General features: G+C 41.1%; 1 protein-coding gene and 1 pseudogene across 2 annotated transcripts in view; one reads left to right on the top strand and one right to left on the bottom strand.

The window, feature by feature from the left end:
- The window catches only part of ME3 (malic enzyme 3), a 223,604-nt gene extending 208,347 nt beyond the window's left edge, over window positions 1-15,257 (top strand). Inside the window, exons 9-16 of one of the 2 annotated variants that reach the window (XM_023209232.2) lie at window positions 926-1,023; window positions 1,321-1,434; window positions 3,078-3,183; window positions 4,127-4,269; window positions 4,846-5,019; window positions 7,528-7,626; window positions 8,953-9,131; window positions 14,701-15,257. In XM_023209232.2, coding sequence (XP_023065000.1) covers window positions 926-1,023; window positions 1,321-1,434; window positions 3,078-3,183; window positions 4,127-4,269; window positions 4,846-5,019; window positions 7,528-7,626; window positions 8,953-9,114 — 896 coding nt within the window. In that variant the 3' untranslated portion in view covers window positions 9,115-9,131; window positions 14,701-15,257. Of the gene's footprint in view, window positions 1-925; window positions 1,024-1,320; window positions 1,435-3,077; window positions 3,184-4,126; window positions 4,270-4,845; window positions 5,020-7,527; window positions 7,627-8,952; window positions 9,286-14,700 lie in introns of those variants that run through there. The other variant, XM_023209231.2, reaches the window with a different exon arrangement.
- Window positions 15,258-16,268: 1,011 nt separating this feature from the next.
- On the bottom strand, window positions 16,269-16,779 carry LOC111540714 (annotated as a pseudogene).
- Between the last annotated feature and the right edge of the window lie 9,547 nt (window positions 16,780-26,326).

The raw sequence follows: 26,326 nt of genomic DNA, 5'->3' as shown, positions 1-26,326 counted from the left end.
CCTATCCCAAGAGGTCCATCACCTACCTTTTCCCCAGACCTCCTTATCACCAGTCTTACTATTTTGTTCTTTCCAAGTCCTTGACCATCCAGCTAAACCATTAGCAACTGCTCATGAATCAGTGTAGTGCTAACCATCCCTTGGACCAAAGTATACAACTAAATTTACCACTTGAAGTCATGTCCAATGTCCTTCACCATTACCTTTGAAGGCTACCTTTTACTGGGGCTGTGAAGCTGCCACCTTACACTTCTGGTTGGTATCAGCATATTATTCACAACAACTTGTAAACCAAGCCCAAGTTTTTTCTCCTTGGTCAGCTACTCTTAAGGAATCCCCAATGAGGCCTTAGATGTGGATTCAGGGAAAAGTCATGTAGCAGTGGTTCTAATGAATCTGAGCCACCTACTCATATGACTTACTTGTCCCTTCCAGACATACTGAAGCCATTTGATGATGGTATGTGACCAGACACACCCAACCTTATGACTTGGTGGATAAGATAGGTAGCTCAGGCCATATGGTCATTTAATGCCTCATGGCCAGGTTGTGTTCTCATTTTTTAAATGTTTTTATGCATTTAGCCCTTATATAATTCTAAGAGACTCGTGCTTTTTTTTGGTCTTCCATTATATTTATCATTTTCTTTATGAATGATGGTGGTAGCAGCACCTGGCTATCTGATCCCATCTTATGGGGTCAAGTAACAAACCAGGAGCTGTTTCTCAACTTCAACAACAAAGAAAGTTATCCACAAAAAAAGAGCATGGATTTGCACCAAAACTTGCATGCCTACAGGGCATAAGGGTTAAGAAAAGTTGCCTGTTCCTCCACAGGTCCAAGGTGTGGGGTACTCTGCCAAGGGTCTTCTCTTGGGAGCTGGGGGCCTGTGGCCAGAGGTTGATCTCAGGACACTCTGTTTCAGGCACAGCCTCCGTTGCTGTGGCAGGGATCCTGGCTGCTCTGCGAATCACCAAGAACAAGCTTTCCAATCACGTGTTTGTTTTCCAAGGTGCAGGCGAGGTATGTGGCATTGAGGGTTTCTTTTTTGCTCCAGGAAGAGAATAAGAATGGGTGGAAGTATATCAAAAAAGGGAGGCATTCTGGGGTTCTGAAGAGAGGAAGCAGCACAGACATGTTGTGATCATTGCAGCTGCCTAGGCTCTGACAATTGGGTGTCTCAAGGCAAGGACTTAATTGGGCCTCCTGGGAGTCATGGAGGTGGGGGAAAGAAGAGGGGGTCATTATGGTGAGACATCAGATAAATGTTTAGCAGCTGTTTGCCCTGTGTCTGAACATCCACCCTATGGTACCTTCTAGGCAGCTATGGGCATTGCTCACCTCCTCGTCATGGCCCTAGAGAAAGAAGGTGTACCGAAGGCAGAGGCCACAAGAAAGATCTGGATGGTGGACTCTAAAGGGCTCATTGTCAAGGTACTGTCAGTCTGGAGACCTGGAGGTTTCCTGACACTTTACAGCTTCCAGGAACTGGACTGGAAGAGGTCCCCAAGAAGTAAACTGCTCAATGAGAATAGAGAGCAAAACGAGGGCAATGGCCTAAACTCCAAAGCAGAAGATTCATCCCTAAGTAGCCTTAATTGTTTCTGTCCAAAAGTTTGTGCAAGTGTCTAGATGTGTGCCCCTTCTAGTCTAGTCCCCCACCACTTCCTGACTTGCACTAGACTCCAGCCACATTAAATCATAGTTTCCAAAAGCAGCCTGCTCTCTGTCTTTCACATCTTTACACATCTTGTTATTCTGCCTGAATTGCTTTCCTCCGTTTTTCCACATGCCACCTCTCAACCCTTTACCCCTTCCCAGTTTCCTCCTCATCTTCTGATAGTGTTCAAATGTTACCTCCTCCAAAAAGCTTATTTCCTGCATCTATGCTCCATACATTGCACTTACCACACTGTAGAGAAGTTGTCCCTTTCCAGTTTCCCCACTAGACTACAGTCTTGATATCAATGCCTGGCACATAGTAAGTGCATGATTAATGTGTGAGGCATGAATGAAAGAATGAATGAGAGAGAAATAGTCCAGCTTCCAGCTAGCATGTGTTGAGAGACACAACTGAAGGACCCCTCCATTAGAGCTATACTCGGTGCTTTAATTCCCAGAATTTCACTAACATAGAGTGTCAGTGAGAGACAAAAAATTATGGCAGAGATGGGAAAAGGGGAAGTACATAAGGACATTGATCAAGAATGGCAGAGATCCTCAGCATAACTGACCTTCCTATTGTTCCATATGGGGCCAGATTTCTTCTGAAAGAAACTTAGCCTCGGAGATTCCTCTTCCCACCCCCATGTCTTTCCAGAGCAAAATCTGGCCACAGGTATAGGCTGCTAGAGACTCCCACTCTTCCCTCTTATCCATCTTTGAACATCATTTTTCTCACTCCATCAAGCTCAACCTTAGCCAAGGAGCTCTCAAAGATGACATCTTTGCACTGGTTCCCATGAGGCCAGCTAACCCAAAGGAGTCATCAAAAGCATCTGAACCCATTTACCAGCACTTATGCCAGCCTGTCACCCACCCACTTCCATTTGAAGAAATGTGAAGAACTGGAGCTGTTTGGGCATGACCAGTCATTCTAAGACCTTCCTGGAGCTTAGTTTAGTATTATTCACAGGGGAATTAATGGCTCTTATAAGCATATTCAAATTAGCTCTCTGACCCTGGGTGCACAGGTCCCCATCCCTCAACTGAGCTTGGGTGGTGGGTGCCTTGGGCCAAAGGGTCTTGGTGAGACTCAGGCATTGCCCAAAAGTCTTTCTCTCCTGTTCCAGGAAGCCAGAATCCTAACAGCTCAAAGAAATTCTTTATGGATTCTCTATATGTGGTTTGGGTTAAAGAAATGTGCATACACACACACAAACACCCCACTCTCACACTTAGGTCCCACCATGGGTTCTGCCAGGAAATGTAGTCAAGAAGATGGGCCCCAAAACATCTGACAGCTCAGACCAAAGCATGGGGCTCAGCAGGAATCGCTCTCAGAGTTTCCAAATGCATCTGTACTCCTGCCCAACAGGCCATCATGACCACAGCTGCTCTGTGTTCTTTTCCTATAGGGGAGGAGCCACCTGAACCATGAAAAGGAGATGTTTGCCCAAGACCATCCTGAAGTGAACTCCCTGGAGGAGGTGGTGAGGCTGGTGAAGCCCACAGCCATCATAGGTAGGAGGAGGGAGGGTACCCACTGCCCAGCCCAGCTAACCCTCTTGACTTGCAGATGGAGAGACAGAGGCTCAGCCAGGAAGCCTAAGTAACCCATGGAAACAGCTCTTTCCCCTATCCCAAGTGCAATTCAATGCCACAAACTGTTATTGAGTGGCTACTGTATAGAAACCATAGAACTAAGGCACCAGAGTTAGGGCTCAATGATGCAGAAATATACAATGCAGTGAAAAAGTGCAGGGCTGGTCTCTCTCTTTCTCTCTCTCTCTCTCTCTTTTTGTTTTTTTTTTCTTTGAGACAGAGTTTTGCTCTTTCATCCAGGCTGGAGCACAATGGTGCAATCTCAGTTCACTGCAACCTCTGCCCCCTGGGTTCAACTGATTCTCCTGCTTCAGCCTCTGAAGTAGCTGGCATTATAGGTGCCCGCCACCATGCCCAGCTAATTTTTGTATTTTTAGTAGAGACAGGTTTTCACCATTTGGGCCAGGCTGGTCTCAAACTCCTGACCTCAGGTGAACTGTCCCTGCCCCACTGCCCCCGGCCTCCGAAAGTGCTAGGATTTCAGGCATGAGCCACCGCACCCAGCCTGGTCTCTCTAACCACAATGAGGTGGGCATTCCTCTCCCAAAGCAGACCCTGGCATCTCCCTGTGTCCTGAGGAACAGCTCACTGTCCATGGAAATGCCTAGGAATGCCTTCACAGGGGCAGCTTAACTGGCAGGGACCTGAGGTGGACCAGTGGTCCCTTAGAGATGAAAAGGAGGTCTCAGGCAGCTCAAGCAGGAAGACTATTTTCCCTTCTGCTCTCTCAGTCCTTGTGGCAAATGCCAGGCCCAAGACCAAGTCTTTCATGGTGTTCCTAGTTCCCCCACCACCACCGGCAGAAGAGGAATAAGTTGTTTATAAAGAGTAGGCATCCCCACTACCCCCCTTTTCCCTGTAGGTGTTGCTGCCATCGCAGGAGCCTTCACGGAGCAGATTCTGAGGGACATGGCCTCCTTCCACGAGCGCCCTATCATCTTTGCCCTGAGCAACCCCACCAGCAAGGCCGAGTGCACGGCTGAGAAGTGCTACCGGGTCACCGAGGTCAGCGGGGAGTCCTTCCTTCCCCCGGCTGAGAGGACATAGTAACAATTACTATGAGTAACCCCATGAGGGTGAAAAATATTCATACATCGCTGATGAGCAAACTGAGTTTCAGAAAGATGAAGTAACATGCCCAGGGTCACAGAACTAATAAGGAATAGAGCTGGCTGTCAAACCCAGGTCTGACTCCAAAACCCAAGCTCTTTGTGCTATGCTGCTGAAGGTTCACCCTTAATAACACAGAGGTTTGACCAGAACCCAGAACCTGAGGCACTTGTACACTCTAGGCCACATTCTGTCATGTCCTGGGTTGGCCCTGCCAGGAGGTGACAAAAATGTTACTGTGAACATCATCACCTTTCAGCAGTTTCTTGGCTGCTAAATAGCAGGTGAGGGCTGAGCTTTCTGGTCAAATGAACAAATGTGCTTTAAATACCTGCCATGTTCTCAGCATGGTGCTGGGCATTGGGGAGAGGATGAAGAAGGGTCCAACATTTGGAAAATAAGAATAGGGGGCCACGATTATTACCCCAAACCAATCTCCAAGTTCATCTCTGGTTTTCTTCCTGCCTCCAGGGCCGGGGGATTTTTGCCAGTGGAAGTCCTTTTAAGAGTGTGACTCTGGAAGATGGCAAGACCTTCATTCCTGGGCAGGGAAACAATGCTTACGTGTTCCCTGGGGTGGCACTGGGAGTCATCGCCGGCGGGATCCGGCACATCCCAGATGAGATCTTCCTCCTGACAGCAGAGGTATCACTGTCCTTGCTCCCTCAAATGCTTGCAATAGAGTTTGTGGGTTAACACTGGGTCCTATACTGGATCTCTCTTATCTCTTCTGCCCATCTGCCCCAACGTTGCCAGTGGATTCCCAAAGTGCTTAAACCTCAAGCATCTCTCATGGCCACCCTGAAGCTTGACCTCTTCAATCACACATGGGGCTTTGGATAGGGAATGAGGAATAGTGGTGAAGGGTATTAGCAAGAGGCACTAACAGAGGACGAAACATGCCTCATTCTGCCCCCTGCCTCCTAGCAATGCCATCTAGATGCCTAGACAGAGGAGATGCCATCAAAGCCACCTAAAACTGAGGGCTTGTGGACCATTATAGGTGATGGCTTCTTCCAGCCACAGGCCTTAACCAAATCACTAGAGTAACTGGCGGTAGTAAGCCCCACTAGGACAGTTTTCTGTGAGGGAGGGGGTGGGTGTCATACCTGGTTTTTTCTCCTTGGAGGACCCAGATCTTGAACACTGATATGAGTGTTGGAGATGTACCTGTTCCAGGTATTTTACTAGAAAAGCGCACAAAAGAGTTCTTTACTAGACATGATGAAAACCATGAAATAATTCATTAAGAATGACAACCTATATTCACACTAATGGTTATTGATAACAGTTACAGTGGCCGAAATTACCAGGTGGTTACCAAGTGCCAGGCACCTGACATTTATCCTCACCCTGACAAAAGCAAGGCACAGAAATGTTTCTGTTGGGAGGTTAAGCTAATCAAAGCCATATATAAATATTAAACATATTTACACGTAACAAGTTCCAAAGGCTCTCCTGTGACTTCTAACATCCTTCTGCATTTCCTCCTCACTGAGGCACTGGTGAAAGCTTAGAGCCAATGAGACATGTGTATGGCTTCCACACAGCCCTGTCTGGATCCATTTCTGTGAGTCCCACAGGGAGCTAACCTCATGCACCAGGTCCCTTCTTACTATGTCTAGTCTTTGAGCCCTGGCTTTCCAAGGCTGTGCAAATAATGTCTCCCAAAGGCTCTTCAGCTGCCCCCTGCCCCGTGCACACTACTTATGACTTTGTGTTACAGTTCTCTCTTCCTTTTGTCTGAGTATTCTGTTTGTCTATCTTCTCATTGCTATGGTGGGTGTTCTTGTCCTGTAGCTGTGAGCAGAGCTGTGTGAAGCCCCCATTGGATGGAAAGAGCCACTTTCTGCTTGAAGTCAGCCTGAAAGCAAAGTCCCTTGTTGAGTAGAAACACAATTGCTAGAGTCCTTCCTGTGCAATACCATGCGACATCCACACATCTGCCCCACTACCTCCAGTACAGTGAGACAGTTCAGCTCCATCATTTCACGAGCAGTGTCCATCAATTATACAGGAACCTCTCCTGGATCTACTTATCATCACCCACTGTGAGGAAGATAAAGCCCCTCCCCTATAGGAGCTCACATTATGGTCTTCAAAGGCCTGGCAAGTTATAGTTCTGAAAAGGGTACTTTTAGTGAAGATAATTTAAGTTGAATTTGATTTTCAATTAATATAGGCTTTAGTGAGATGTGCATGCACCACCTCATTTCATTATAACGACTCTGTAAAATAGGTCAAGTTTGACCTGTGACCAGTGAGCATTTGACTGAATGAATGGAAAAGAAAGATGGAAGTGTGAGAAGGAGGTAGAGGGGGAGGCTCACTTCCCTCATATCTGAAAACATTGAGGAGAGACCAACTTCTCAGTCTTGTCACTTCTAAGACGCACAGTTCTCAGAGAGCACAAGTGGCATTTCCCAAGTTTAAATTTAACACCAGAACACTGGGTGGGAATAGATTCAGAGCCACCACATTAAAGAGGTTGATTTGCAAGGCTGAACAAACTCCAGTGTCTTAGCCTGGAGGATGAGGGCCTGTGGCAGATGAGGCTTAACCCTCAGAGGCAAGCTCTGAACCTGGAAGGGAAGCTATGGGAGGCTCTGTTCTCAGGATGATGTGCTTAGGACATTTATTCCAATAAGGTATGAGGCTCAGCTACTCACTGGAGGAGAGGCCTTCCTCAGACTGAGACCAGAGCTGGAAGGAAGAGCTCCAGGAGACTGAACAAAAAGATGTAACATAGGCTAGATGGTCACTCAAGATGGTATCAAGCACGTGGAAGGAGGCTGGGACGCAGGAAGCGAGGGACCCAGGGATCCCCATGCAACAGGCTGGACCAGCCAAGAGGAGATCTCATAGCCTTTGCTTTGCAGGCCACAAATTTATTCATCTTGGCTTTAGTGATTTTCCTTTGGAAATCAGAGACACTTAATGTTGTTTTAAGCCTCAGCCAGTCTTACAGTACAGAAAGGATGTGTCCTCTCTTAAGCCCAAGCATTAAGCTTCCCTGGTAACAGAGCCAACAGTTGGAATTGCAGTGTTTGACTAACTATGCAGGGTGGGGTGAGCCTCTAGGGTAACGGGTTGGGCTTGTTTTGGGAAGGCAGAGACTCAGCTTATTCCTCTCGGTTCTCTCCTTCTCCCCAGCAAATTGCCCAGGAAGTCTCTGAGCAGCATCTGTCCCAGGGGAGACTGTACCCACCACTGAGCACCATCCGAGATGTGTCTTTGAGAATTGCCATCAAAGTAAGGGGCATCCTACCCCTGTAATATGGGTAGTGAGGCTCAAACACTTTCTCTGTCTGTGACTTTAGGAGGGTTAAGGAGATGGAAACTGTGGAGACATTGGATCTCCTTGAGCTGCACTACATGTAACCCAGAGGCTGGGTGACAAACTCTTGTTTGCAGCTTGAGCTCCACCCCAAACACCCACCCAGGCCAGTTCTGGGAAATCTCCTGGATTTCCCCTAATACACCAAGCAGAAAGGTCATCAAAGTCCATGGACCAGAATATGGGAATATTTTAGAAATGACTCATAAGCGCCCATTTATAAGAAAGGTCAGCTTGCATAGCATCATGGAAAAAGCTCAGACTTTGGGGTCCCAGCTCTGCCAATCAGCAATGGTATAACATTGGCCCAATCACTTCACTTCCCTGAGCCTCAGTTTCCTCCTTCTTCAAAGGGCCAGTAGTTCCTCTCCCAGAATTCTGGAGATTGGCAGAGAACAGTGAAAAAGCTCCATACCCAGTGCTCTCTCGGCCAGGGTAAATCTCTTTCTTCCCCTTTTTCTCAGAATGGCTGGCTATGGGGTGATCAGCTTCATGGAATATTCCAAACTATAAAACTGTGCAGAGATGATGGGTTTTCAAAGAATCAGAACATGGTGCAATAAAGACTGGCCCAACATTGATAACTGTTAAAGCTGGATAATAGATATATGAGAGTTTATCATACTATTATTTCTATTAGTGTGCATGTTTTACATTTTCTATAAGTTTAAAAGTAATTTCAGAAAATGCATTGTACAACAGCACACACTACCCACGAGTTGTCAAAATTCAGAATCAAGCCTCAAGATTAACAGTCCAGCTCAGGGTCCAGCTTCACCCTGTCAGTTTCTTCCTTTGGGTGATATTTAGATTCATATTCTCTTGAAGCCAAATCTAATACCCAGAGAACAGTGTCCAGGCTGTTCATCCAATTTAACCCATATTCTAGTGGAAAAAAAATCAGGTTCTGGACACATTTGCCTGTTGTCTGATTTTATCAACACTGCTCCAGAGAAAGATCTCTTTACTCCCATTTTACAGATGAGGAAACTGAGGCTCAGCAAGGATAATATCACCTCTGAGGACCCACAGGCCTTTGGAAGCAGGCAGAATTTATGCTGAAGCCTCTTGATCCTGGCTCAGTATTTATTCCACTATGTTGAAGCTGCCTGTGCCATACTCATGAAAGGAACAAGTCTGGTTCCTTAAGGTGTATTCCCCTCCCTCATGACCCCAAGCAAGGATCCTTACGCAGGTTTCCCCTTAGATCCGGTTCCTTAGCCAAACATGTTTTTCTCTAGGTTCTCGACTACGCGTACAAACACAACCTGGCTTCCTACTATCCAGAGCCTAAGGACAAGGAGGCTTTTGTGAGATCCCTGGTCTACACTCCAGACTATGACTCCTTTACACTGGACAGCTATACTTGGCCCAAGGAAGCCATGAATGTTCAGACGGTCTGATGCAGTCTCAGAGCCTGGTATGGGGCTAGATGAAGCCCAGAGTAACACCCACAATATAAATGGGTTCCAAAATGGCCCAAGTGAATCCTTGTCGCTGTGTTTTTTCTTTTAAACTTTCTGGTGTGAGAGGAGATGCCAAGGCATACAGTGAATAAAAGCCTTGTCTCTGAAGGCCCTGGGAGTTCACTTTTCTGAACCCTCCTCTGAGTTCCTTCCTAAGCATTTCTTCATCCATTAATCATCAACTATTGGCCAGGCCTTGTGGGAAATGCAGAATCTCACCTAGAATCCTGCCTCCACAGAGCTCTGGCTCTAGTGGAGGAAACTGGACACAATTCATTTTGCCATAAGGGAGAAAGTGGTAAGTGCATGAAAGAAGAGCAGATAAAAACTGAGGGCAGTCAGAAAAGGGAGAGGATGCTTCCTATGGAAATGTAAGAGAAGGCTTCAGGGACAGCAGTGTTTGCACTGAGTCCCAAGAGGAAAAGATGGGTGGGAGTCATGGGGAGATGAATAATGTGAGCACAGCCACCAGCCAGAAAGCACAGTCCACCCATCAGGGAGTTTAGTCCATGTCAGCAACACACACCCTTCAAGACTCGGCAGTGTGTGAAATTAAGAGTGGCTAGGGGCAGCTCGCTAACTATTCAGGTCACTGCCCTTAGGTTGTTGAGTCTTAGACATTCTTTTTTCTAAAAGGAAAACCAGAGAAATGTGGGTGGGGATGGTCAGCCTGCCAAGGAGTGAGGAGGAAGAGAGGCAGTGAGAGGAAGAGCACCACAGGGAGTTCTAGGGAAGACTTGATTTCATTTTCCTGGCTCTGGAACACACTCTGGCTTCCATCCTTCACTCTCTGAAGTAGTTGAGCAACCCAAAGCAGTTTTCTTAGTGAGTAATATCAGTCCATCCTGGGTGTTTCTTAGACCAAGTTCAGTGCTAGCCTTCATCTCTCTCATGTTCAGCAGAGCCCATTTCATAGGGGTGGGGGCGGGAGAGAGCTTGCAGCCCCCTGAAATTAGATACTACTAAGATGTTAAGACATGTTGAGATGGCAGCTTCCAGACTCTAATTTCATTGTATAATAAAGGAATCAATAAATCATGCTTAGGGCTCTACTCCTGCAGCCACCTCAGCCTCAGGATCTCCACTGCCAGCAACGGATAGGTCCTATATGACCAACTCTCAAGGACAGACTAGATGGACTATTAGACTTATAGAGAAGTAATTAGCAGAGATACCACTCACCTCTTGCTCAGGTCTTATTCTTCCAAAAACTGCTTCCTCGGTGCTGATGCTCAGTGAAGAATATCCTGAGAAAACATCCCTCCTCTACAATCCTTGGGATCATAAAGAATGAAAAACTATTCAGAAGAGAGTTTGAAGAGCAAAGCTGGAATCTGAACACCATGGAATTTTTGACACTATCTTTTTATATCATGTCCCACAACTTCTTCTGTACCTCCACTACATATCCTTTATAATCAATATAGTAGAAAAGAAAAGCAATAGTAGAGAAAATCAATGAAAGCAAAATAGGTTTTTTAAAATGATTAAATAAACAAACTTTCGCTATACTAACCAAGACAAAAAGAAAGAAGATACAAATTACACTTCCTTTGTTCCAGCCACACTGACCATCTTGCCAGCACTAAACACATGTACTTTCAAGCCTATGCTGATATTATCCATGCTTGGTCTCTCCTTCTGGGAAGTCCTTCCCTTCCCCTTTTTTCTCTTTACCGATTAAATTTTAGTTCACTCTAACTTTCTGCCTGGAAACAGCATTCACCCTTGCAATTCAAATGCAATTGGCTCTATAGAGTAACAGAATCAATAACTAAATTAGAAATCAATAAACAGAAAACTATGGGAAATTCCAAAATACTGGAAAACAGTACATTTCAAAATAACCCACAGATCAAAGAAGAAATCACAAGCCAAGTTATATATGTTGAACTGAATTTTTAAAATCATATGAAAATTAATAAGATATAGCTAAAGCAGCATTTAGAAAGAAACTTTATAGCTTTAAAGGTTGTCATAGTTAATTTTATGGCACCACAGGGTGCCCAGATATTTGATCAAATGTTATTCTGGGTGTTTCTGTGAGGGTATCTTTGGATGAGATTAACATTTAAATCATTAAACTAAGTAAAGTAGATTGCCCTCCACTAATTGCCCTCAACCAATTAGTTGAAGGCCTGAATAGAAAAAATGGATTGACCCTCCCTTGAGTAAGAGAGACTTACTCCTACCTGATGCCCTTCTAACTGGGATATTGGCTTTTTCCTGCCTTTAGACAGGAACTATACCATCATCTCTCCTAGGTCTCCAGCTTGCTGACTCACCCTATAGATCTTAGAATTTGACAGCTTCCATAATCATGTGAGCCAAGCCAATTCCTTATAATAAATCAACAGAGAGAGAGAGAAAGATCCTATTGATTCTGTTTCTCTGGAGTACCCTGACTAATGCAAATTCCTATATCAGAAGAGAAAGAAAGAGAGAAAGGAAAGAACAAAAGTCTCAAGTGAATAATTTAAACTTCCTCCTTAAGAAACTGGGGGTGGGGGACAGCAAACAAAATTCAAAGCAAGCAAAGATTAGAGCACAAATCAATATATCTATAATAAGTAATGAAATTAGTAATTAAAAAATCTTTCCCCCAAGAAAAGCCATGTCCAGATGGCTTCATTTGCTGGAATTTATCAAATACTTAAGTAATAACACCAATTACTCAGAAACTCTTTCAGAAAATAGGGGAAGGAACACTTCCCAAATCATTCTATGATACTCGTATTGCCATATCAAAGCCAGATAAAAGTAGCACAAGAAAAGTACAGGCCAATATCCTTCATGAATATAGATGCAAAAATCCTAAACAAAATATTAGCAAACCAAATTCAGCAACATGAAATCTAAAAATTACATACAACAAACAAGTGGGCTTTATCCTCAGAAATATAGCTTTTTAACATTCAAAAATTGTTCAGTATGGTTGTTCAATAACGTTAATAGAATGAAAGACAAAAAATCATATAATCATGCCAATAGATATGAAGAAAGCATTTGAAAAACATCAACGCCTGTTTATGAAAAAACTCTAAACAAAGTAGAAATAGAAAAGAACATCCTCAACTTAACAAAGGTCATCTATAAAGAGCCAAAGATAACATATTTAATGGTAAAAGAATGAACACTTTCTCCCTAAGATCTGGAACAAGGCAAGGATGTTGTTTTTACCACTTCTAGTCAACACGGAGGGTGTTTAGCCAGTGCAACGAAGCAAGAAAGAGAAGCTAAAGGTGTCAAGACTGGAAACAGAGTTAATACTGCCTTGATTCACAGAGAATCTAATCCTGCATGTAAAAAATGCTAAAGAACACATACACATTCATTCATTCATTCATTCATTCTCTCTCTCCTCTCTCTCTCTCTCTCTCTCTCTGTTTACTGGAACTAATAAATTAGTTTTGAAAGATCACCAAACACAAGGTCAACATATAAAAACCAGTTGTGTTTCTATATGCTGGCAGCAAATGATCTAAAAATAAAATTAAGAAAACAATTTCACTTACAACTGCATCAAAAAGAAAAGATACTTAGAAATAAATTTTAGAAGTGCAAGTATAGTATACCGAACACTACAAAACATTGCTGATAGAAATTAAAGATCTAAATAAATTGAGAGAGATTCTTTGTTCATGGATTCGAAGACTCAATATTGTCAAAATTGCAATTCTCTTCATATTGATCTATAAAGTCAACACTATACCTATCAAAACCCTTGTAGGCTTTTTTGGTGGAAACTTACAGGCTGATTCTAAAATGTATGTGGAAATGTAAAGGATCTCAAAGAGTCAAAAAAAAGTATAAAGAAGAACAAAGTGCCCTATTCAATGTCAAGAACCTTCCATAAAGATACAATGATCAAGACTGTGTGGTCCAATAGCAAAGCCGTGAAATCAATCTAAGTTTCCATCAGTCAATGGTTGGATAAAGAAAATAGAGAAGAAAATGAATATATATGTACAATGGAATACTATTCAGCCGTAAAAAAGGAATAAAATCATGTGTTTTGCAGCAACATAAATAGAACTGGAGGCCCTTAAGTGAAACAATTCAGAAACAGAAAGTGAAATGCCATATGTTCTCATAATTGGGAACTAAATAACGTGTACACATGAACAAAGAATGTGGAATCTCACTGGAGACCTGGAAGGGTGAGAGGGTGGAAGAGGAGCGAGGCATAAGAATTTGCTTAATGGGTATAATATTCACTATTTGAGTAATGATTACACTAAAAGCCCATACTCCACCACTATGCAATATATGCATGTAACAAAACTGCACTTGTACACCTTAAATTTATACCAAAAAAAGACTGTGTGGTCATATAAATAAATGAAGCAGAACTGAGAGTTCACAAATAAGTTTTTACATTTATGGTAAATTGGCTTTTCATCAGAATTACTAAGGTAATTCATTGGGGGAAAGAGAGTCTTTTGAACAAATTGTGCTGAAACAATTGAATATCCACATGCAAAAAAAAGTTAACTTAGACACCTCACACTAAACACAAAAATTAACCTTTACACATCTCAAAACAAACAAAAACTAACCTGAAACGGATCACAGACCTAAATGTGAGAGCTAAAACTGTAAAATTTCTAGGAGAAAATATAGCAGAAAATCTTTATGACTTAGGTTGAGGAGAGTTCTGAGATACAACTTTAAAAGCATGATTCATAAAAGAAATAAATTGCACTTCATCGAAATTTAAAATTTTGCACTTTGAAACACTTTTTTTGGGAGGAAAAAAGACAAGCAGCAGACTGGGAGAAAATAATTGCAAATCATATATCTGATAAAGACATTGGATCCAGAATATATAAAGAACTACTTCAACTTAATAAGAAGATGACAATTCAAATTTTAAAATGAGGAAAATATTTAAATCAGCATTTTATCCAAAAAGATAGGTGAATGGCCAACAAGCACATGAAAAAATGCTTAATATTATTAGCAATATGAAAATTAAAACCACAATGGTATAACTACACTCACCAGAATGGCTATAATAAAAGAGAGATGTGTTGGTAAGAATGTGGAGAACTTTGTCTCCTAAGCACTATTAGATTGAGGAGGAGTTCCCTTGCCTTTTAAGTCTTCCCTCTAACTCCCCAGCCTCCCACACATAGCCCCAGTATTCAGCAAGTATCATTTAAGAGAGTGGATGCTGTGGTTGCACCACCTAGATCCTGCCTTGGGTCTGAAACACTCATTCCTCCAGATGTCATTATCAGCTGAGGGCCCACAGCTGCATTGCTCTCTAGGCATTGCCCTCAACTGAAGGTGAACGCTTCACCCAAGATTATGCTGTCATTCCCAAAGGAAGCCTACAGGCAATGACTGGTTGATTCAAGGGCCCAAAGGCCCAGCTTCCTAGCCTCAATTGAGAACATCTCTAAATAGCCATCCCATCCTCAGAGCTCCCTATGAGACTGGCTGAGGCTACTGTTGCAACTACTATGTATCACAATTCAACTTCTTATGCCCTATCCTATTTCTCTTGCTCCCCCATAGGTGTGGTTCCCTGAGAAGACACCCCAGTAATCCTTTGGATGCCAATCTCAGATTCAGTGTCTGTTTCCTGGGGAACCCAACTTACAACAGGTAGAGGAAACTGGCCAAAGTTCTTAATTTTCCAATTTGTTGCACCAGCCCCACGTGACCACCAAAAGCTTTTCTGGGTTTCCCTTTCCCTCAGGACAGACCCTCTTCATGGACCAAGCTTGATCCTTATTAGTTCATGTCCAGAATCAGAAAATGTCCCTAGAAAATAAAATGGTCACTTACCTCAGGAGGCCTCCTCCCTCTCTGGAATTCCCATTCACCTAGTCCTTATTGCTTTCATAGCTCTCACATATCTTTAAATATGATCTTTATAATTTTTCCATCTTTTTCTAGTTGTTGCAGGAAAAGTTTTAAGCTGCCATGACCTACTACATCCTATTTAGAAGTGGAAGTCTCTAGAGAGATTTTCAAAATTATGGATGTGTGGATATTAACTTCTTTCCTAATTTAATTGAATTGTGGTGATAAAAGGTGTTCTGTATTTTTCAAATAGCTTAAAATGTGCCGAAATGGGTTTATAGTCAAATATATGGTCAAATGTAATAGTTCATGTACTCTTATAAATACCTATTCTCCCACTGTTGGATGCAATGCCCTTTGTATGTTCATGGGATTGAGTTTGTTGACTGTTTTGTGTAGATCTATATCCAAAATCTTGATTTTTGTGTACTTGATCTGCTTCTGAAAGAGGGACAATAAAATTTCCCACTGCTATGGTAAACTTGTCAATTTTCCTTGTAATTCTGTCCATATTTGCTTTATTTATCTTGGACCAATGCATCTTTACCTTTTAAAAAACATTTACTAAATTAAAAGTCCTAGTTCATATGTTCTGCACAAGATCAAAACAACATTTTACTAGAAATATTTCATAGTCTCCTCTCATTTTGTCTTCAGGGCCCTCCCTGTTAAGTTACACCCCCACCGTAAACATCAATGATAAGGCCTTTTTATCTGAAGACATTCAACACATATGCTTCTGTACAACGTGGATTTTGCATGAACTTTCAATCAGACATTGATTTTTCAAAATGGAGGTTTTCATAACAAAACGAGATTAGAGAAAGACATCAGATAATCACAAGATGTGTAAAGAATCCAACAAAATCACCTGTTGGACAAACCTGATGTATACTGAGACCCACGTGGGATGGTAAACATGAAGCAGGCAAATAATCATATAGGCCCTACTTGCAGTGTTTGATATGACTTAAGGGATGAACTACATAAAGTTATAGTTCCTGGAGTTTTAATTCTGTATGACACTAAAAATACACAAATTTTGTGCTGGGGATCTTGGCATCTAATCTGCAGATTTCTTATGTATTTTTTCTGGCATGGGAATAGCACCAAGCCAAACATAGAAGCTGCATTTCTGTTAAATTCGTGGCTTTTCAATATCCCTGTGGAAGCTTCATCAGACTTACTCACTAAGCCCATATGTTGGCTAAAATGTACAATAAATTAGGTCTTGTCTGAAGTCCCACTTTCAAGGCAATAGCATCAGGCAGTCAGGCTTATTGAATACAACAGTTGTTTCTGTGACCACTGGAGTCTTTGAAGCGAAGCCGCATTTGAGAATGATTTCTCCAAATATAAAAGTTGCTTGCTGTTAAAAGCGCCGCGCCGTTTTTCTCTTATAAACTGTACTGCATCTTCATTTTTCATTCCACTTTCAATCAATGCTAGGGCAACAAGCACCGGAGTCCTCCCAAGACCTGCAACACAGTGAACGGCAATACAACAACAAGGTTCTTCACGAAACTTAACGTCTACAAGACTTAACCAGTCATCAACAATTTGGTTGGATGGTGATGAACCATCATCAAAAGGCTAGTCCAGAAACTGGATGCCTTCTTTCTCCACAAGAGCAGGGTCATAAGTTGTTTCACATACTCTTACCATTGTGGTAACCCCGTATTTCTTAAGTTCTTCTATAAATCTCTGTAAGGTCGAATTGGTTGGGTTGTGTATGATTAGAAATCTCATGTTCCCGTATGTGACTCCCACTGGAGCTGGGTGATTCATTGGGGCCACGTTAATTCAGTTAAAAAAAAAAAAAAGACACTGATATGGTTATGAAAAAAATTAAAAATTTTTGAATACAGAAATGATGTCAAGAAACTGAAGTCTATGCCAATATACTCCACTTGAAATTCACAGAGCTTTGAATATGAAGTTGGTACTGACAGGAAATGAAATGAACCTTCCAACAAGAAGCCACGGTTCTTCAATTCAGTAATTCTGAGCCAGTGGAAAGGAAGTGCCCCAAGGGTTACCCCATCTAGGTCAGAACTCTTGTAAAATGCTCTGATGATCTCAGTTCTACACTTCTGTGTCCAGGTGACCCGCTTTGTGGGGGCTTCTTGGTGGGGCAGTAACGACTTTCCACCATTCATTTGTCCTCATAAAGGTCGTGCTGACCCTGGCAGTAATCTCCAGGGCCCTTCAGAAACTCCATAAACGAGTGATCAAGAACACCACAGAAAGGAATATGTTTACTCATGAACAATGGTGGCCTAACCATACAGCTGGGCCCGCGGCGGCCGCAGCACTGCCTGGAGCAGCCGCAGTAGTCGCGGTGAAGCTGCGGTGGGTTATCAAACTCTAGGAGGACCAGCTGAGCGACTCCACTGAGCCAACACGCGCACGCCGAGGCGCCGTTGCGTCACAAGCCCTCTCTTTCGTAGACTGCGCGCGACGAGCGAACGTCTTCACTAATCGCGGTTGGGCGGACCAGTGAGGACGTCACCACTGCCGCCGCCGACGTGAGCCAGTTGCTGAAGCGAAGAAGCGCCGGATGAGTCCAGAGTTTCCTTGTCTCCCACTGGAAGAGGAGAGGGAGTGAGGAGCTACGCGCGGGTGGTGGGATAGGAAGCAAGGAAGAGGCTGGACAGAAACTGCAGGAAGACAAGGTAAGGTTGCGGAAGATTTCCCAGCCGTTGACTCTGACTAGTGTATCTTTTTCTACCTGTTTTTATGTTTGTGTCTCTTGGGAACAACATAATATTTGGCGCTTTTTTTTCCCGCATAAATCCAGTCTGACAAACTTTTTTAGCTGAAAAAGCATGTATGCATTTTTGCCCTCTTATTTTGTGCTATTTGACCTATATTTCTATATTTTTTACCCTTTCTTGACCTGTTTTGGATTAAGGTTTTCCCTTTACTCTTTTGAAAGTTTTCACTGGGGCTAATACTTCCGTAGCACTTATTTTAGGGTAAGCGCTGTTCGAAGCTTAATCTAAATATAATACAAAACCCCTATGAATTAGATACTAGTGTCATTTCTACTGTCCTGACTTTAAAAACCTAGGCATAGAACGGTAATTTGCCAAAGGTCACACAGCTAGTAAATGGCAGGGATGAGACTTTTTTTAAAAAAAAAACTAATTTTTGCTTTTATTATAAATTCAGAGGGTGCCCGTGCACATTTGTTACATGGGTATATTGCGTGACCCAGAATATGAATGATGATTCTGTCACCCAGATAGTGAGCATAGTACCCAATAGGTAGTTTTGCAAGGCTAAGATCTGAATCCCGGAATTTTGGCTCTGGAGTCTGCCTCTCTAATACATATCGTCTATTATATACCCTATTTCTGTTCTTTTAGTGCTTAAATAACTTAGAAAAAGTCAAACATGGTTCAGAATCTTTTCCCGTCTCTTGAAGGAATTCAGTATGCTTTAACTATTAATGTTGTTAATACATCTTAATCTTTTAACACCACAAATTGGACATTATTGTTGGTACAAATCAATGTTTGTTTACGTTTATTCATATTATCAGTTTCTTTGCTCACTATTCCTTCTTGCAGCTCGATTCTTTCTGAGGTTACTTTCTTTTATCCAGAAGCATTTTTTTGGAGGTTCCTTTGAATATCTGATCAACTTTGATAAATATTTTATATATGCTAGAAAATCTCTCACTGTTGAATCCATTTCCCTTATTGTTAGTAAACCATATTTTGTTTTTTCTTTAGGTTTCTTTTTTGGCTTTTTTCTAAAATTCTTTTACTTTCCCTTCATTGTTAAAAGTTTTGCTGGGTACACAATTCTACACTGACATTTTCTCTCAGCCCTTTGAAGGAAGGAAGAAAGGGGCCATGTGAAGGCCAGGAAGCAAAGTCTAGACATTTTAGAAAATTCTAACAGTTGTTAGAGAAGAAACCTGAGAATAAAAATCTCTTCAGAGGGCTGAGAGAAAATGTCAGTATAGAATTGTGTACCCAGCAAAAGTATGTAAAAATCAAGGCAAAGTAACAGAATTTTAGGAGGAAAAAAGCCAAAAAAAAGTGAAAGGGAAGTTTCAAGAGCAAATTAAATCCTTTACTTTTGATAGCCTAAGCTTGTAAAAATGGTGAAGGAAAGCCATCTAGAACAGGGATTCTTGGCCTGTGGTCCAGGGGGCCTAGGAAACTTGTAACTGCGTGCAAAATGTTGTATAGGAGTATGTACCTGTTTTTAGGAGAAGGGTATATATTTTTCATCAGATTCTTAGAAGACTCCATGACTGTCCAAAACATTGAAAACCACTGAAATAGGAAATCCTTTGATACATTAATCTGGTCTGGCTGTGCTGTATTTCTGGAAAAGACAGAACTCGATGATAGCAAGTTGGGGCTAATTACAGAGTTAGACTAAGACAAGAATAGTAGTTAACAATGAGGATCATTGAAGAAGATCCAAATTATAAAGACTTGCTCAGAAATCTGCTGTTTAGTGAAGGACTATAATAAAATTTGATTCTTAAAATGGTTGAATGATAGAAAACATTTTAGACCTTATGTCTATATAATTCATATAACCATGCCTCCATCTCAGCCTTGATAGACTGGAGCACACAGCCTTGACATCTGTTGTCATGACCCCTTCTTCTCTTCACCTGGCTTTTTCCTGTTTATCCTTAAAATTCAGTTTGGGCTTCATCTCCTCAAAAAGCTTTCCCCTCTGTGCCATGGTAAACTTACCAGAAGGAATCTACCTTGTTCTTCTAACAACCAATGCACAATGCTATTAGGTTTTTACCTTGTTATACACGGGTTTTCTAGTTTTTACCTTGTTATACCAGAGGTTTCACAATGGTATGAAACTAGAAATCATTAACAGGAGGAATTTTGGAAAATTCACAAATACATGGAAATTAAACATGCTCATAAACAATCAGTGTGCCAGTGAAGAAAATAAAAGGAAAATCTAAAAATATCTTGAGACAAAAAGGAAAACACAATATACCAAACTTTATGGAATGCAGCAAAAGCAGTTCTAAGAGGAAAGTTTATAGCAATAAATGCCTACACCAAGAAAGAAAATTACAAATAACTAAAAGTTACACCTCAAGGAATTTTTTTAAAAACCCTAAGCCCAAGTTAGTGGAAGGAAAGAGATAATAAAGATCAGACCAGAAATAATCTAATCTCTATTTTATTTCTGCTCTGGAGATTAGAAAAACAATACAAAAGAAACTAAAAGGTCATTTTTTGTGAAGATAAAATCAACCAGCCTTTAGCTAGACTAACCAAGAAAAGACAAAGAGAAAAGACTCAAATAAAATCAGAAATAAAGAGATATTATAGTTGACAACACAGAAGTACAATGGATCATGAGAGACTATTATGAATAATTATTTGCTAAAAACTTGTGTAACGTAGAAGAAATGGATGTATTCCTACACACATACAAACTGCCAAGACTGAATCATGAAGAAATAGAAAAATCTGAGCAAACCAATAATGAGTAAGGAAATTGAATCAGTAGTAAAAAGTATCTCACCAAAGAAAAGCCCAAGAACAGATGGCTTCACTGCTGAATTCTACCAAACATTTAAAGAAGAACTAATACCAATTCTCTACAAACTCTCAGGAAACAAACAAACAAACAAACAAAAAAAAAAACGAAAACAAACAAACAAAAAGAATGGGAGATAATACTTTCAATACTGGTCTTTTTAGGACCAGTGTTCCCCTAATACCAAAGCCACACAGGCACATCACAAGAAATGAAAACTACAGGCCAATATCCTTGATGAGCATAGATGCAAAAATCCTCAACAAAATACTAGCAAACCAAATCCAACAACACATTAATAGAATTATTCACCATGATCAAGTGGGATTTATCCCTGGGTTGCAAGAATGGTTCAATATTCTCAAATCAATAAATGTGATATATCACATGAACAGAATGAAGGACAAAAATCATATGACCATCTCATTAAATGCAGAAAAAGCATTTGACAAACTCAGCATCCTTTCATGACAAAAACAACAAATTGATTACGGAATGAATATACTTCAGCACAACAAAGGCCATATATAGTAAGCCTACAGCTAACATTATACTCAACAGTAAAAAGTTGGAACTCTTTCTTCTAAGATCTGGACCAAGGATGTACACTCTTGCCACTTCCGTTCAATGTTATATTGAAAGTCCTTAGAGCAATAAAGCAGAAGAAAGAAAAGACATCCAAATAGGAAATGAAGAAATAAAACTATTGTTATTTGCTGACAACATAATTTTGCATACAGAAAACCTTAGGCCAAGTGTGGTGGCTCAAGCCTGTAATCCCAACCCTTTGGGAAGCCAAGGCAGGAGGATCACTTAAGGCCAGGAGTTAGAAACCAGCCTGGTCAACATAATGAGACTCCCATTTTTACAAAAAAAAGAAAAAACCCTTAAGATTCTAACAAAAAGCCATTAGAATTGATCAACAAATTCAGGGAACTTGCAGGACACAAAATCAACACACAAAAGTCAGTAACATTTCTTTACATTAACAAGGAACTTTCCAAAAAAGAAATCAAGAGAACTATCATTTATAGTCACTACTAGAAATAAATTACTGAGGAATATGTTTAACCAATTAGGCAAAAGATTTATATAAAGAAAACTATAAAACATTAACAAAAGAAATTGAAGAAGACAAATAAATTGAAATATATCCCATGTTCATGGACTGGAAGAATTAATATTGTTAAAATGTCCATACTACATGAATGATCTGCAGATTCAGTTCAATATCTATCAAAATTCCAATGTTATTTTTCATAGATATAGAAAAAACAATCCTAAAATTCATACGGAACTACAAAACAAACAAACAAATAGCCAAGGCAATCGTGACCAAAAAGAACAAAGCTTGAGGTATCACACTACCTAATTTCAAACTATACTACAAACTGATGGTAACTGAACAGCATGGTACTGGCATTAAAATAGACATACGAACCAATGGACAGAATAAAGAACCCAGAAATGAACCCATGTATCTACAGTCAATTGATACTCACCAAAAGTGCCAAGAATATACAATGGGAAAAGGACAGGCTATTCTTTATATGGTGCTGGGAAAACTGGATATCCATAGACAACAGAATGAAATTGGACCCTTATCTCACACCATATACAAAAATCAACTCAAAATGAATTAAAGACATAAACATAAAACCTGAAACTGTAAAACTACTAGAAGAAAACACAGGGAAAACTACATGACATTGGTCTGGGCAATGATTTTTTAGGTTTGACCCAAAACTGCAGGCAATATATGCAGTAAACAAATGGGATTACATCAAAATGAAAAATTCCTACACAACAAAGAGAGCAATTAATAGAGTGAAGAGACAACCTACAGATTGGGAGAAAAATATTTGCAACCCATACATATGATAAGGGATTAATATCCAAAATATATAAGGAACTCAACTCTATTAAAAAAAAAAAAAAAAAAAAAAGGAGACATGGGCAAGGAACCTGAATAAACATTTCTCAAAGGAAGATATATGAATGGCTAACAAATACATGAAAAAATGCTCAATATCACTAGTCATTAGAGAGATGAAAATTAAAACTACAATGAACTATGACTTCACACCTATTAGAAAGGCTATTATCAAAAAGAAAAGATAACAAGTGTTGGCTAAGATATGGGAAAAACCTTGTACACTGTTGGTGGGAAATATAAATTAGTATAGCCATTATGAAACACTGTATGAAGATTCCTCAAAAAACTAAAAATACATTTACCATATGACCCCAGTTACCATATGACTCAGCAATCTCGCTTCTGGTTGTTTGTCCCAAAGATTTGAAGTCAAATATGAATATGTCAAAAGAGATGTTCTTTGCAGCACTATTCACAGTAGCCAGGATATAGAATCAACCCAAGTGTCCAATAATAGATGAATGAATAAAGAAAATGTGTTATATATACACAATGGAATAATATTTAGCCATGAAAAAGAATGAAATATTGTCATTTATGGCAACATGGATGGAACTGGAACTTAGTGAAGTAAGCCAAGAACAGAAAGTTAAACACTGAATGTTCTCACTCATATGTGGAAGCTAAAAAATAGTTGATCTTGGCTGGGCATGGTGGCTCATGCCTGTAATCCCAGCACTTTGGGAGGCTGAGGCAGGCGGATCACGAGGTCAGGAGATCGAGACCATCCTGGCTAACACAGTGAAACCCTGTCTCTACTAAAAATACAAAAAATGAGCCAGGTGTGGTGGTGGGCACCTGTAGTCCCAGCTACTCGGGAGGCTGAGGCAGGAAAATGGCATGAACCCAGGAGGTAGAGCTTGCAGGGAGCCAAGATTGCGCCACTGCACTCCAGTCTGGGCAACAGAGCGAGACTCCGTCTCAAAAAAAAAAAAAAAAAAAGTTGATCTCATAGAAATAAAAAGTAGAGGTATTGTGGATAGCATTGGAGAACATTATGCTAAGTGAAGTACACCAAACACAAACAAATGCCACATCTTCTCATATGTGGAATCTAAAACTCGTATAAGCAGAGAGTAGAATGATAGTTCCCAGAGGGTGGGGCATGGGAGGAATGTGGAGATGATAGTTGAAGTGTACAAAGCCTCAGATAGGAAAAATAAGTTTGATTGTGTGTGTGTGTGTGTGTGTGTGTGACAGTCTTGCTCTGTCACTCAGGTTGGAGTGTGGTGGCATGATCTCAGCTCACTGCAACCTCCGCCTCCTGGATTCAAGCGATTTTCCTGCCTCAGCTTCTTGAGTAGCTGGGACTACAGGTGCGTGCCACAATGCCCAGCTAATTTTTTGTATTTTTAGTAGAGACAGAGTTTCACCATGTTGTCTAGGCTGGTCTCGAACTCCTGACCTCAGATGATCCGCCTGCCTTGGCCTCCCAAAGTGCTGGGTTTACAGGTGTGAGCCACCACGCCCAGCCAAGTTTGATATCTTTTTGAGATCTGTTGCACAGTGTGGTAAATACAATGAGCACTTTACGTGTCAATGTCTCTCTAAAAGAATAAATTTCAAATATTCTTATCACAAAATGTTAAATATTTAAGGTGATGGACATTTTAATTCACTTGATTTAATCATTCCACATGGTATTCAAAAATCACAATATCACTTTATACCCCATAAATATATACACCTATAATTTGTCAATATATAATTTTTAAAAACAATTTTTAGGGTCTGACTGTAGTACTGTAGTACTGACAGCTACCCATGACAGTAAATTATAAATTCCTCCAGTAAAAAGGTCTATGAAGTTAAATCTGCTCACCTGAACCTACCAAAATTAACTTATTTTTCTTTAACAAGGAATTCTACTTTTTTTTTGAGATGGAGTCTCGCTCTGTCACCAGGCTGCAATGTGGTGGTGTGATCTCAGCTCACTGCAACCTCCACCTCCGGGTTCAAGTGATTCTCTTACCTCAGCCTCCCGAGTAGCTGGGACTACAGGCATGTGCCACCACACCCAGCTAATGTTTGTATTTTTAGTAGAGATGGGGTTTCACCATGTTGGCCAGGATGGTCTCAATCTTTTGACCTCATGATCCACCCACCGCGGCCTCCCAAAGTGCTGGGATTACAGGCGTGTGCCACTGCCCCCAGCCAGCATTCTATATTTTTAAAAAATATATTAGTATAACACTATTATAGTAATTTATTATATATTAGAGACAAATTACTTCAAGGGTGCAGCAGATACAGATTCAGGCAGGTCAGGCAGTGTTGGGGAAAGCCTATTGTTTTAAATATTGGTTAATGATGATTGGTATTGCAGGATCTGGCCAGCAGTCTGCAATGCAAAGGGGCTCTTTGTTCCCAGGCGGATCAGCAGGTCGAGAAATAATAGCCACATGCAAGGTGGTGAAAGCTGGGTCCAGAGGGGTCACTGCCTTCTGGTCCCACGATGCCGCCAATGCAGTGGATATGCCAGCATTTATTATTAAGTTTAGTGAGGGCGGGGGTAGGTTAGTGAGGGATTTAGGGTCATTGGATTATGAGGTGAGATGGTCACATGGGGATGAAGTAATTCTTTAACATAACATCTGTATGCAGAAGTGCAGTATACAGAGATAAGAATTTACGATATAGTGTGTGCATCAGTAATTTCTAACACAGCCTTAAAACAGAAACACAGTCTTTCCATAACCTATGATTAGCAAGATATTAATCAGCAGTAACAGTTGCAGCAAAAGCTGGTTACAAACAATCCATAGAAACAGGATGTGAAGCTAGACAACCAGTTAGAACAGAAATTCTCAGAAGGGAGTATGCCTTAACCCTAAAGAGTCCCAGAAGCGCCATGGCAAGATGAGGGTGTTTATAACCCTATCTTATCCATATGAACAGGTGCCCCTCATGAATCTGTTTATAGGCTCTCCACAAGGGTCGCATTCCATTCCCAGAGGTATGAACATCTGCTTTTCTGGGATAGGAATCTTGGTGATGTGAAACCTCCCTGACTGCACGTTCATTCATAGGCTCTCTGCAGGGGGAAGCACGTCACACACTGTTGGCTTATTCTGGCAGTCCAACCTGGCATTGTCTTTACACAATCCTACATGCAACTTTGTATTTACAATAATCAGGAGCATTTCATCTTTTATTCCATAGCAATAGTTTCATGGGGTCTCCCTACAGATTGGCCCTCCATAGAATGATTTTTTGAGGAAATGAAAGGCAGAAATGGAGAAAGATTAGAGAAGAGGTTCCAAAAAATTGTGATCATCAGCAGGTATGCTTGTTTTCATACAAAAAGATAACATTAGCAACAAAATTTGTCCAGTATCAGCTTGAGTGAATATTTTCTCCTTAACTTTTCAGGGCTCAACACATTCCTATCTTGTATTTGTAGTAGGGCAAAATGAAAGTTTAAATGTTCACAAACATCTTCCCACGTAAACTTTCCTTCATTTCCCAAGGGAGAGATGTGACAGGCAGAAAACAAATAGTCTAAGAGACTTCCTTCTTAGCTTTTGTATTTCAGAAATCTAGACTTCACTCTGTTTTACCTCAATTGGTCAGACAGGGCAGGGAGAGAAGTACTCAGATAAATGAAGAAAGTTTTTAGTGGAGAACAGCCATACCTTAACTGAAAGTCTTCTGACAGGGAGATGAGTCCTCTTGAACAGCACTACAGCTCAAGAATGAAGTGAAGTAGTGGGAGACTCACCTCACAGTGCACAGTTATTCCAAGGGCATAGAAATAGCTGGACAAGGGAATGATATCTTGGGAGGCCCCACTAAAGTCCCAGGTATGTCATCAATGAGAAAACTCAGGGAGCATTTTTCTGGCCTCCTAGGTAA

This window comes from Piliocolobus tephrosceles, chromosome 13 (genome assembly GCF_002776525.5).
Source record: "Piliocolobus tephrosceles isolate RC106 chromosome 13, ASM277652v3, whole genome shotgun sequence".
NCBI classification, from domain to species: domain Eukaryota; kingdom Metazoa; phylum Chordata; class Mammalia; order Primates; family Cercopithecidae; genus Piliocolobus; species Piliocolobus tephrosceles.
Note: the sequence above shows the minus strand (reverse complement) of the source record. Positions and strands in the feature narration are given on the sequence as shown.